This window comes from Brachyhypopomus gauderio, chromosome 14 (assembly GCF_052324685.1).
Source record: "Brachyhypopomus gauderio isolate BG-103 chromosome 14, BGAUD_0.2, whole genome shotgun sequence".
Taxonomy (NCBI): domain Eukaryota; kingdom Metazoa; phylum Chordata; class Actinopteri; order Gymnotiformes; family Hypopomidae; genus Brachyhypopomus; species Brachyhypopomus gauderio.
Window position 1 is genome coordinate 11,176,380 of NC_135224.1, and position 12,139 is coordinate 11,188,518.

The following is a 12,139-nucleotide window of genomic DNA, read 5'->3' on the forward strand; positions in this document are numbered from 1 at the left end:
GTTTTTTTTACGGCTTAACCGAATGCCTTATCTGCTTTCGAAATCAAACTTGCGCAGACGCGTAATACATGTAATTATAACATTAGTGCAATGCAGTGTGAAAGCCTCACTTCTAGGACACAAACACACACACACACACACACACACACACACACACACACACACGTGTTCTCTCTGTCACCAACTCTGTCGCACGCTCTGTCGTTAGTGGACACCGACGGCACAGCTAGAGTCACAGCACACGCGCTGTGAACATTTACACTACGGGCTGCTGAGCTTTCTGGAAAGTCTGAACCTCCGAAATGGCAACGGAAGTGTTTGATAAGAAGAAAACCATCGATCTGAGAAAGAAATATATTGGGTAAGGAATCAGCTTTAGCGTAAGCAATATTTAATCCAGCATTTTGAAGAAACTTTCAATTAGCCTGTTATTGCATATAAACATGCAATTGGAGATGTGAACATGCTAATAAAACAAAGTCCAATTTATTGTATCAGGAAAAATTTCTTGCAATTAGGTAGCAATTCTAAATAATCAAAATAGCATAGAAGGTTTTCTCATGACCTAAATGTGATGATTTTGTATGTGTAATTAATTTAATCAATCATTACATTGATTTTTTTATATTAATAAACTAATATACAATATATTAATGTGTAGTCCCTCCTGCAAAGTCTTCTTCAGCCATGACCCCATAAAAATGATGCGTGCTAGAGGTCAGTACATGTACAACGAGAAAGATGAACAGTACCTGGACTGCATCAACAACGTTGCTCACGGTAAATGCTGAAGCAAACGGCTGCAATGATTGGCTTGTTTGTCCTTATAGGTTCACGCAATAAGCTATAAATCAGCATTTAGAAAAGCCAGACCTTGTTCTCCAGGCATTAATTATAGTCCTTTACACATTACAACTGCTTATTACTAGCAAACCTGTCTCAAAACTAGACAGGTCTGAGAACAACGCAAAAAGTCTACATGTATACTGTGTGCTGGCACATTAAAAACTGTATAAAATATAACAACATAACAGTTATATTTACATGCTCAAAAATATAACAAGTTAAAATATTAAATTGTGTGCATTCCATGTTCAAATTGTAAATCTAAACTGTTCATGTGTTTGGTTCGTCCATTGAGTGCAGCTTCTGTAACCTCCTCATTTTTCCTCCACTAGTTGGCCACTGTCACCCAGACGTGGTTAGTGCTGGAGCCAAGCAGATGGAGCTTCTCAACACCAACTCTCGGTTCCTCCACGACAGCCTCGTGCAGTACGCACAGCGCCTCCAAGCCACTCTGCCTGAAAAGCTCTCGGTCTGCTACTTCGTCAACTCAGGGTGGGCATGATCGTAGGGCGTATGCGGTTAGGTAGTCCACCTGGTAGGGCAGGTGAGGGGCTAACAGTGCCACAGTCGCGGGGTTGAGCCCCGAGAACGTACACATGTTGTCATACCGATAAATAGGTGAGTTGCCGTGAATGAGTTTATTAGTATGCCGGTATGTGTGCTGGGAGTTGAACCCTGTGAACCTTGATGGACCCAGCACCCTGCTCAAGCTGCTCCCCGGTGAGATCAAAAGACCTGACGGTGCAGGGTGCAATGGGAGAGCATGCTGGTGCTGTCAGCCAATCGCTGAGCACCTGCACGGCCCCTGCCCATGGTCCATGGCTTCGTGCCAGCTGATTAACCCCCGGTGATGTATGCATGGGAAGGACGGCAGCACCGCGGACCACCACCGTCTCTGATGCAAGTCCTCCAGTGGCTCTGGATCTGAGGAGATTCTCCTAATGTTGATTCTGGACGCCACCTAATTCTGCAAATGTGTATATATATTTTCTGTGGAATTCACATAGCTGAATTTGACTAGATACGATAAAAAGTAGGATCTATATAAGCAGAATTAGCATTGTTAAAATACCATCACCTGCTTAACAGCACTGTGCGCGTTCCAGGCATTCCTCCTAACCATCGGGACTCAGTGAGCTAAGTTATATTCTGACAGTACAGATAATAGCACACTGGTCTGCTGAGTGTAATGTTACATTTTTAGATAAGCTGGTTAGAAAGCAATGCAAACACAGCATATGCAACAGCAGGCGAGTTGGACTGTTGCAAGGACAAGCTTAGCTGTCTGCCTGTTGTCACTTCAAGCAGGTTGGCGGTGAAAAGGAAGTCGTGTGAAAGAGCACAATTCCTGTTAAAGAAACAGTGATCTTCAGGAGGTGTGGCTGAGCAATGTCAATCTATTTCATGGTGACTCAGCATTTATATCAAACTCTTGCCCTTTGACCTTTAGCTCTGAAGCCAATGACCTAGCTTTGAGATTGGCTTGGCAGCACACTGGTCACAAAGACATCATCACGCTGGATAAGTAAGTCAATACCGCAGACCGTCTCTGTCTGTTTTCTCTCTACACATACACCTAAAGAGTAACCAGGTTCGCAGAAGCACTGGGCTATCGGCTTACACATTAACTCCACAGTGTCTTGTGTCTGCTGGTGACTGCAGAAGAACTGCATGAGCTATTTATTTGTAGAAACACACTGATGTTCGGTATTACGAACAAACCATGAAATAAAGGTTATGAAATAAATCAGTACTTATCTATTAAAACAAATCCTTGCAGCGAGGTTACGACTACATGTTAGTCTTCTTGAGAATGCAATCATTATCCAGGAGTCCTTATGCAATTGTCAGCGAGTTTCACTTTTGAATAAGATAAAAACCTGTTTTATGCTAGTCATTCTCCTTTACAACACAGCAGATTGCCGGTGCCGACATAGCATGACAGAAGTTTGAGATTGTCAGAGTGTTCCTGATGTGTCACACGCCTCACAAAGGAGTCTGTTTGTTTGCATGTTCACAAATTGGCCATTCAGTGTGGTGACAGTGTGCATTGTGTTCTCGCTGTAGTGCCTACCACGGCCACGTGTCCTCTCTCATTGACATCAGCCCCTATAAGTTTCACCAGCTGGGCCAGACGGAGCAGATCCAACACGTGCACGTGGTGAGTTCTAAAAGTAAAGCCCGTCTAACACCAACCCACACGCTCATGTATGGCTGCTGACGCCCGACCTATACTCTCCCCCCGAGTGCTCCTTCCTCTCGTTCCTGTTCACATTAGAGTGTATGATTAATGTTTCAAATGACAGTAACCATCAGCAGGGTTGATAGCCATTAGCCGAATGGAAGGGAGCTACAGTATCTACAGTACAGTATCTGAGTATCTACAGTAGTCTGCTGCTATGGTGGTTCGACTTTACAGTAGCCAGCGTGATCTACCGCTGCCGTGTGGGGTTTCACCTTACCAAGCCAAATGAGCATATGCGTTAGTACAGTGAATTATTGATTGAGGCAGACTTCAAAACCATGTGTCAGGTATTGCTGCTATGCTTTAAGATCGTTTCTTTGAAACCCCTTTGAAAAGGGGTTGCATATTGATTGCAAGAGTTGCTGTCTTCTGCGGGGGTGCTGAACCACAGGTAGACGTGAGGATTAGCTAATGTTGCATGGGGCTTCTTGGAACACTGGACCCAGGCTCATCCTGCTCCACTGTGAACGGCATTACTAAATATTGCATGGCTATACAATTCCCAGGGGAAATGGGATACCCATGCTCTTCTTGACTATGATGGACTTACCATGAGGGTAACATGAGGGTACTCATGTTAGGAGAAAACCAGCAACTGTCTAAACGATAATTTACCCACGAATCTATGCGTTCTCCTTAGGCTCCAAGTCCAGACATATACAGAGGGAAATTCCGGGACGACCACCCAGACCCTGCCACTGCCTACGCAGATGAAGTTAGAGACATAATTGAGAAAGCGCATACAAAAGGGCATAAGGTATGGTCAATGAGACTCATGGATCATAACTCCTACATTCCCAATAGCTGGTAACATTGTCATAGCCAAACCATTTGTGCCAACGATCGTTGTCTGTTTTCTGAGCATTAAGCAACAATTTCTAAAATATAACTTCAGAGATTTGATAGCAAATCTACTACCTTGAAAGACGATTTAATGTACAGATAACAGGTAACGATAGCTTTGCAAGTCTGAAACTCATTCTCCTAACAGTGGTCTCCTGTAGCATCTCCAGGTCATCATGAAAAATTATATTTTGCTTCACTCTCTTCTGTTCTTTTTCCTCATTCCCTCTTTTGTTAACCCGATGCTGCTTCTCCTCTTCACAGAAGCACTGTGAGGATAAAGCTCTCACTGATTTACCAGCAGATCTCTGGATTTATCAAATGGCTCTTAATCCTCTTTTGCAGGGAAATGAAGTGTAATTCCTGCAGACATATCAGAACTGAGATCTTCACTTTTCATGGTGGAACCAAGTTGAAGGTGAATCATAAGATAATTCAAATGAATGAAGAGGATTCGATTTGAGCCTTGTTTCTAGGACCCTGAGAGATGTGCCCAATGTATACGATGATCTCCACTTCAGTCTGTTCCTTTCCCTGTTCATCTCTGCTCTGTCCTCTGCTTTACGAACTCTACAGCCTTTTTACGCCACTTCAACATCCTAAAAGGACCATTGCCAATGTTGGAGTGGACGGAATTCTAATGATACTTCTTGCCTCACGTGTCTCACTCTGTCCTCTCTTGTGTAGATCGCTGCTTTTATTGCCGAATCCCTGCAGAGTTGTGGAGGGCAAGTTATTCCTCCGGTGGGCTACTTCCAGAAAGTTGCACAGTATGTATCATCAGTGTGATATTGTCACCAGTTATGGTGGGGTTAACAGGCGAAAGATAACCTTCTCAGTTTTGTTTGACAAACTACATCAGATGTCCGATGCTACGTATCACCGTTAGCATGGGTCATGTCACTTTGTTAACATATCAAGACTAACTATCTACATGTAAACAGCATATCCCAGTTCTGATCAGAGCAGCACAAATGCTTTTTATTATTTCAAAAACTTTAATTCAAAGCAAAGAGCAAACAGTGTGCTTGCACGTGTTAGCATGTTAAAGTTAACACTGATAACAAAAGCTCAGCTTGCTACTGGTTGTATTGTTCTGTCATGATTATACGAGTCTTGACCAAACCTGGCATCAGTGCTCTGTTCTGTGCCTGTTCTACAAGCATGCACTTGTGTGTTCTGAAACGTTATTTTCCACAGCCATGTGAGAAATGTGGGGGGTCTCTTCATCGCTGATGAAGTGCAAGTCGGTTTTGGAAGGGTAGGCAGCCATTTCTGGGCTTTTCAGCTGCAAGGGGAAGATTTTGTGCCCGATATTGTAACAATGGGTAAACCCATTGGAAATGGCCATCCGATGTCATGTGTGGTAACTACCAGAGAGGTGGCTGAAAGCTTCATGTCGTCTGGAATGGAATACTTTAACACGGTGAGAGTGGAAAAAATATCTACGCGTTTACCATTGTCCTTTATCTTGGGACCTTAAGCTGTCAACCTGACTTCAGTGTGTATGCCTGATCTCTCCTCTTTCAGTTTGGAGGAAACCCTGTATCATGTGCTATTGGGATGGCTGTGCTTGATGTAATTGAGAAGGAGGATCTCCAAGGCAATGCCCTGCGTGTGGGAAAATACCTTATTGAGTTACTGGAGAAGCTAAAGGAGAAACACCCCTTAATAGGAGACACCAGGTGCTTGCATGTTCTTAAATTTGCTAACTGGAGTTCAAAGTTTATGTTTAACATACTTGTCAGTAATTAATTGCTCCAATTTGGTAAACATACAACTTTACATTGCAATGCGAAAATAGCACTGCCTGGTTCGTTAACTTACAGACAGGCAAATATTAACAAATGAAAAACATCATGATCTTATGAGAATCCAATAGAGTCAAATAGTGCTCAATGTCTATGAATGAGAATGGAGTGACTACAGAATGAGACGAATGGGACAGTTCACTGTCATTTGGACAAATGATTATGTGGAACACCAGGATAATGGGCCGTTCACATGTGGAGCCTCATTACAATCCAGCTCCATTGAGCCCTGTGTCTCAGATGGACAGAACAAATTGAGTGAAAAATTGTGGCTATGCCTTTTTTCCTCCAGAGGCTGTGGTCTTTTTGTTGGGGTGGACCTAGTGAAAGACCGACTTACAAGAACCCCTGCAACAGCTGAAGCCCAGGATGTCATTTATAGGTAAGAACTCTTGAAACTCACCTGGCGGTTTGACTAGTGTTCATTGTGTTCAGGCACATGGATCACTGTACATGTGCCTGACTATAGATGTGCAAAAACTACAAAAAGATAAACTCAGAATATAACCAAATGCTCCCCCCCCCCCCCCAAATCCAACAGACTGAAGGAACAGAAAATATTACTAAGTGCAGATGGACCACACCGCAATGTACTGAAGTTCAAACCCCCCATGTGCTTCTCCAGAGAAGATGCTGATTTGGCAGTTGAAAAAATCAACCTTATTCTCACAGGTAAAGCAGAGCACCACACAGTTTGAAGGAGATAACTCTTTGGTCTCTGTTTAGATGGTAATATTTGCTATATGCTTCTATTTCAAGACATTGAGACTGCTTTGGGGCTCTGTACACCTGATACTCCAAATCTGGAAAGTGTGCCCAGCAAAAGAAAGGTAAGGTGAAGATTCCTGATTTGGGGGCAATTACTTGATAGAAAATAGGATTCATTTTGTTTTCTTCTCACTTTGTTTTCCTGCAGAAATCTTTAAAGGAAACCGGGCATGGGTTGCAGTCCAATGGTGTCGGTGGCAACAATCATGTCACAAGGACTAACAAAAAACAAAGAACATAGTGGGGCTTCTACGTCTTTAAATGGCATATACTGCACCAGCTACCTACAGATCAAGGTCCAATAGTTTGTGTCCATTTCCATGTTTTAATGGATTTTTAATGGTCAGGTTAATCCAAACATGTAAACGCCATGTAAAGTGAAGTTTTCCCTTAAGCATAAATAAGGAGAATTTTTCCTGTTTTTGGGGAGACTTGCAAAAACAAATTACTTTTATATTGCCAAACAACACTGAACAGATGGAAATGGGGTCTTAAAACAGGGTTTTCAGTAATGGTTTCTTAGAGAATGGGTATCACCTTTGCTTCACAAATGCACTCAAAAAGAGTTCTCAAGTTATATGGTAGATGCAGTCCAGCTACGTATATATATGAAATAATTTTTGCACCTTGAGAAAGTCTCACAAATTGTCAGACAACACAAGAAATCAGTGCAATTCGCACAAACAAACTTTAAACATCGTTTAAATATCAGATTTTTTTAAACAGAGATGAATCATTGATCTGTAGCAGGTAACAGCAAAGGACTGCATTTTGGAGAACTTAATTATCAATGATTCATTCATTATGAAAGGCCTACACTCAGATGTGTTTGACAGACCTAGAAACATATTTAGGTAAACATTTCTCCTTCACTGTCTGACACTGTACCACATACCCACTTTGCAAGCTATTCAAAAACACTAACAGCAAGGAAGTGTTCAATCATTCGGCATTATAAGGACCTCATATAATAAAGATAGCTTGTGAATTATATAATAGAACATAATAATTATATAATAATTATATAACACATAATAGAACAAAAAAGACCCTGAAACAGCCTACACAGCTTTATTTCAGTAAGTGAAAGTGTTTGCTAAATTCCTTCACTAGAAGATAATGAATGTACTGTTCACTTCATGGAAAAAAATAAAGTTGCTGAATTAAAAATACAATAATTTGTTTAAAAAACAAAATATACATTTGTAATAAATATATCAATTATAACAATTTGTTAGTACTGTCCCATTTTTTCTTTTCTTCTGAAACTACTTTTTTTCCATTACCCTTTGAATTGCCAGTGTGTATGAAAGGTGCTATAAAAATAAACTTGCCTTGCCTTTAAAAGCCCGTAGTTCAGTGTTCTATGGAAAACACTAATTAAGGCTTCAATAGCCTACATGACCTATGAGCCTGCTCATGAATATATTTGTCCCATCTTTTGAACTTTAGTGACTTAACGCTCATGCTGGGTCACTCACGTTCAGAACCGCTGCGCTCACGTTATTTGAATGTACTTGGACAGTTACGAAATTATGTAAGCTGAATTTGAACTACAGCCAGTGGCGGAGCCAAAGGGGGGGGGGGGCAATCCCCCCCCCCCCTCCCCCCCTTCCACACAGAACCTGTGCCACCCCTAGTGCCACCCCACTGGAAATGGTAACTTTAACCACTGGTCGATCGCGACATTATATTTAATTTGTGTCCATTTTACACTCGCCACCGCCGCCACCCCCCGCCGACAAACCCCGTGAACCCCTCGGATAAAGCTTTGGTCACCCCTTGAAAAAATGTCTAGCTCCTTAAAGTGGCACTTGATCTGTTATCCCTCTCACGGTACTGCCTGGTCTGGGGTGGATACAGTGTCTATACTGCCTGCTAATGCACGACAATTACAAAAGTAACTGAATAAAGGTAAAAAGGTGGCAACAAATTACTAGTGTGTGCAACGGAAATCAAACGAGTGTCTCCTTTTTCCGTCAAGACGTTTTCTGTCCAACCTGTAAACCGACGTTGGTGATGGAGACCTATTGGTTGTTGACAATCTCCACATAAATCTTAAAAATCCATGAAAATATCAAACACGGTTGTTGTCGGAATGTCAAGACGAGAAAAGCTGTCATATCCTGACCACCTCACACCAAACCACCGAGCGCGTCGTTTGGCGTGAAGCCAACAATAGTTTTTTTCGTAGCCACTGCTTTTGGTCACACGATCTATATTTGGCGGCAACATGTTACACGTGAAAGGATAACGTGCTATGAATAATAAATCGGCTCATATCGCGTAAAATGTCTCCCTCTAGTGTTTGAGGTACGTACATTACGACCGCAAAAATGCAGTGAATATATTGCAATACCATAAATTGCACAACGCATAAAGCCTTGAAATTAGATTCAAAGATTAATTTAATGTTAATATATTCTAACATAACACACATATCTTTTATTACGATATGTATGCATAATATGGACTGTGAAAACACTGATAAAATCTTGATAAAAAATTGTAATTTCATTTCAAAATCTTTAACAGAAAATCCATGTGTCAATGTTGTGGAAAGAAGATTTATTTTAATATAGAAAAACATAGCTCATGACACTTGCCAGATTTAAGGCCTTATACTAGCTTTCTACAAAACAAGTGCATAAGGAGAGAATCCATATCGAAATGCATTTTGATCAGTCAACGTAGCAGTCCAATACAATACAAGCCGTCCCTTATCAATGTATATTCATCATTTCCAATATTAGATTTATTCTATAAACCTAAACTCCAGTCAGGAACATGGAGTCCTTTGGGACAAGGTAAAACACACACACACACACACACACACACACACACACACACACACACACACACACACTCCAGGGAAAGAAAAGACTGCCCATCAAACTAATTCTTGGCACTGGAATGGGATTCTTGTTCATCTGCAGCCAACCAGCAGATCCATGAGAGCTTTAACCCATCAGATAACCACTGCAAAACAAGACAACCATCATTTAAAAAAACGTGCAGATTACACATACACCAAGGATGCATCACCATTACAATATTCTGATGGACCTTTAGATCACTCAAAAAGATGGCGGCTTCCTGATGCTCAAAGGAGAGTTTTACTAACCCAAAAATAATCCGAAGATGGACCAAGTAAAAAATTGCGAGTAAGGGCAAATACAGACATGGCATCAAGACTTTCTCTGATAGTTATCAGGATCTCTGAAAACTGGTGAAACTAAAACCACCCCAGTGAAATTTTAACATCCAGCAGTTTAAATTACTTCCATGACATCCTGAGAACAGATACCCTCACAACTTGATACAACAACGATATTTGATTGCTGATTCACTGTTGCAGTTCTTAGAATATTGTGATTGTGTCTGTGTATTCTTAATTTCTGATTTTCAGTGTTCTGGTTTCTGGGTTACTAAATCACAAAAATAAATAAATAAAATAAATAAATTAAAAATAAATTCCACTAAAGCATCACTAAATTATGCAATCCAACGAGAAAAAGTCTCTACATGGCAACAGACCTGGCTGCCAGTTGATTATTTTAAGCATCCATACAGCACAGTTAGGAGCTAAGCACACATGTGTGCAGAGGGACTTTGGAGAAAGGACTGTGTAAACAAAGGTGGTTGTCTGTCAGTGGTCTGGTCTCAAGAAATATTACATCGAGTACAGCTTAACGAATGACTTAATTCACAGAGTCCTACAAACAGAAAATATAAACAGTATCATCTATGTACTATTTAAGGATTGTGTGGATGACATGACCGGACCGAGGAGCCAATGCACTTACGGCAGCTTCATCCTCATGAAGACTCTGGCCATGAAGAAACTCAGCAGCACGCTGACGAAGCCGATGAAGAGCAGCAGGAAGCGGTTGAGCTTGGGAATGTTGGGCGCGTTGGAGCGGTCCAGAATGATGAAGCCCAGGCCGCCCATCGTGAAGAGGAAGCTTGACGCAAGACCTTCCATGATGTACTGCCCGTTCACCCTGAGAGGGACAGGACGCACATTTCAGGGGACATTAAAACAATCTACTATCTTAGGACACTGTCAGGCAGGGTTACCACACTGGTTGTTGAACAAAAACGACATTCAAGGTAAAGTTGCAGCCCAGGGAAATAAAAACTTGCCTGTATGCCAAAAAGGCCACTGGTCGCTGGTGACCGTGTTCGTCAGTCATTGAGCCGACGCTGGGTGGTTCAACAATAACATCATAGATTATACCTAAAAATGGGACATGATTAGCATGATTTAAGTGTGACACGTTAGAAGGCAACTTATCAGAGTGTTCTTGGAGCATAGTTGTGTGTGTGTGTGTGTGTGTATGTATGGGGGGGGGGGGGGGGGGGGCTTTTATGGATTGTTAGGTTTTAGGGTAATTAATTCAGTCTGTTATCCTATCACCTTGCTAGTGCATTATGTAAAACTAAAGCAGTCAGATAAGGGCTAATTTAGTATACATTAGACAGATATAGTTAACTTACTAATACAAGCAGCTGCTACGGTACATCTGGCCACTGAGACGCCACAGCTAACCTAGCTAGCTGGTTGGCTAGACTTGCTAACGTGACTAAAAGGAAAACTTGGTCAAATACTGACACAAGACAGCAACTAAACTAAGTGCATTAATAGAAATTGCTGATTATAAAAAATATTTAGTTAGCTAAGCGTGCTGATTAGTTTCACCACCACCAGACACGGATAGATGGATGGGTAGCTAACGTAGCTTAGCTAACTAGTTAGTTCCATTACTTACCTCCAGTGATGAGAAAATACGATACAATCACGACTGCATACACAGTCATTGCAGAAGGCATGTGTAACCATGATGGCCTTTTAAGTTTAATGTTGGGACATTCTAATATTGCAAACGGGAGACCAACTATTGTTTCCATGATTTAATTTCCAAACATGAAACGCGTCCAGTAGCCGGTCGTTGTAGACGTCACCAGAGCGCCGTAGGACGACGTGTACCGGAAACAGCTGTGAAGTCCCGACGGAAACGCTGGTAGCCAACAAAATAAAAGACACGCTCGACTAAATGGGCGATTACTGAATTAACATACTAGCTAAAAATTTTAAGCATGGGTGTCAAACATACGGCCCGCCAGAATAAACTCCATTTTATTTAAAATCTGCAGTTCCTATATTGTCCGCGAGGGCCGTGTTTTAGTTAGTTTTATCGCCTTACCCGCCTTTTCTGTTTACACTGGCACCCAAATGTCTGTCAAAAAAAGTCAGTAACAGATTTACAACAGATGAGTTTTGTTGAGTAAAATTATTTCTTATGCATTCAATGTTATGTATGTGAGGGTCTTTTTTTTTTTTTTACATGTATACAGTTTATGCATTAACAAGGAAGGGGACAAATTTGTAGAGTCAGTTAATGTGTTCAGAATTGCTTCCCAGATGTGGAAAATGCCAGTGTGCTCAGATTTTATGCATAATGCACTTAAATAAATGTTTAACTGAGTAAAAGTGTTGAAATTGCACATACTTTTCTTAAAAAGTAAAAGGTTGTTCATAGTATATTTAGTGGACTTATTGTTAGTTCCATGTAACTTTGGAATAAAGAATGAGTTTACTTGTCTGGCCCCCTTGAGATCCAAT

The 12,139-nt window shown here is 41.3% G+C and overlaps 2 protein-coding genes across 3 annotated transcripts; one reads left to right on the plus strand and one right to left on the minus strand.

The window, feature by feature from the left end:
• Positions 1 to 171: 171 nt before the first annotated feature.
• On the plus strand, positions 172 to 7,818 carry etnppl (ethanolamine-phosphate phospho-lyase). 2 transcript variants are annotated; one of them, XM_076973336.1, is made up of 13 exons: positions 172 to 361; positions 662 to 780; positions 1,179 to 1,338; positions 2,297 to 2,371; positions 2,914 to 3,007; positions 3,732 to 3,848; positions 4,622 to 4,704; positions 5,135 to 5,360; positions 5,465 to 5,619; positions 6,038 to 6,127; positions 6,287 to 6,417; positions 6,505 to 6,575; positions 6,662 to 7,817. In XM_076973336.1, the coding sequence occupies exons 1-13, from the start codon at positions 303 to 305 to the stop codon at positions 6,752 to 6,754; spliced, it is 1,473 nt and encodes a 490-aa protein (XP_076829451.1). In that variant the 5' UTR covers positions 172 to 302; the 3' UTR covers positions 6,755 to 7,817. The 2 variants fall into 2 exon arrangements, with proteins under 2 accessions (XP_076829451.1, XP_076829452.1); XM_076973337.1 differs by having other exon boundaries at positions 219 to 361; positions 676 to 780; positions 6,662 to 7,818.
• Positions 7,819 to 9,060: 1,242 nt separating this feature from the next.
• Positions 9,061 to 11,516, minus strand: ostc (oligosaccharyltransferase complex subunit). Its single transcript, XM_076973310.1, has 4 exons — positions 11,286 to 11,516; positions 10,660 to 10,753; positions 10,320 to 10,517; positions 9,061 to 9,492 (listed from the first exon to the last, which is right to left on the minus strand). Exons 1-4 carry the CDS (start codon positions 11,422 to 11,424, stop codon positions 9,474 to 9,476), a joined length of 450 nt encoding a protein of 149 aa, XP_076829425.1. The 5' UTR covers positions 11,425 to 11,516; the 3' UTR covers positions 9,061 to 9,473.
• Between the last annotated feature and the right edge of the window lie 623 nt (positions 11,517 to 12,139).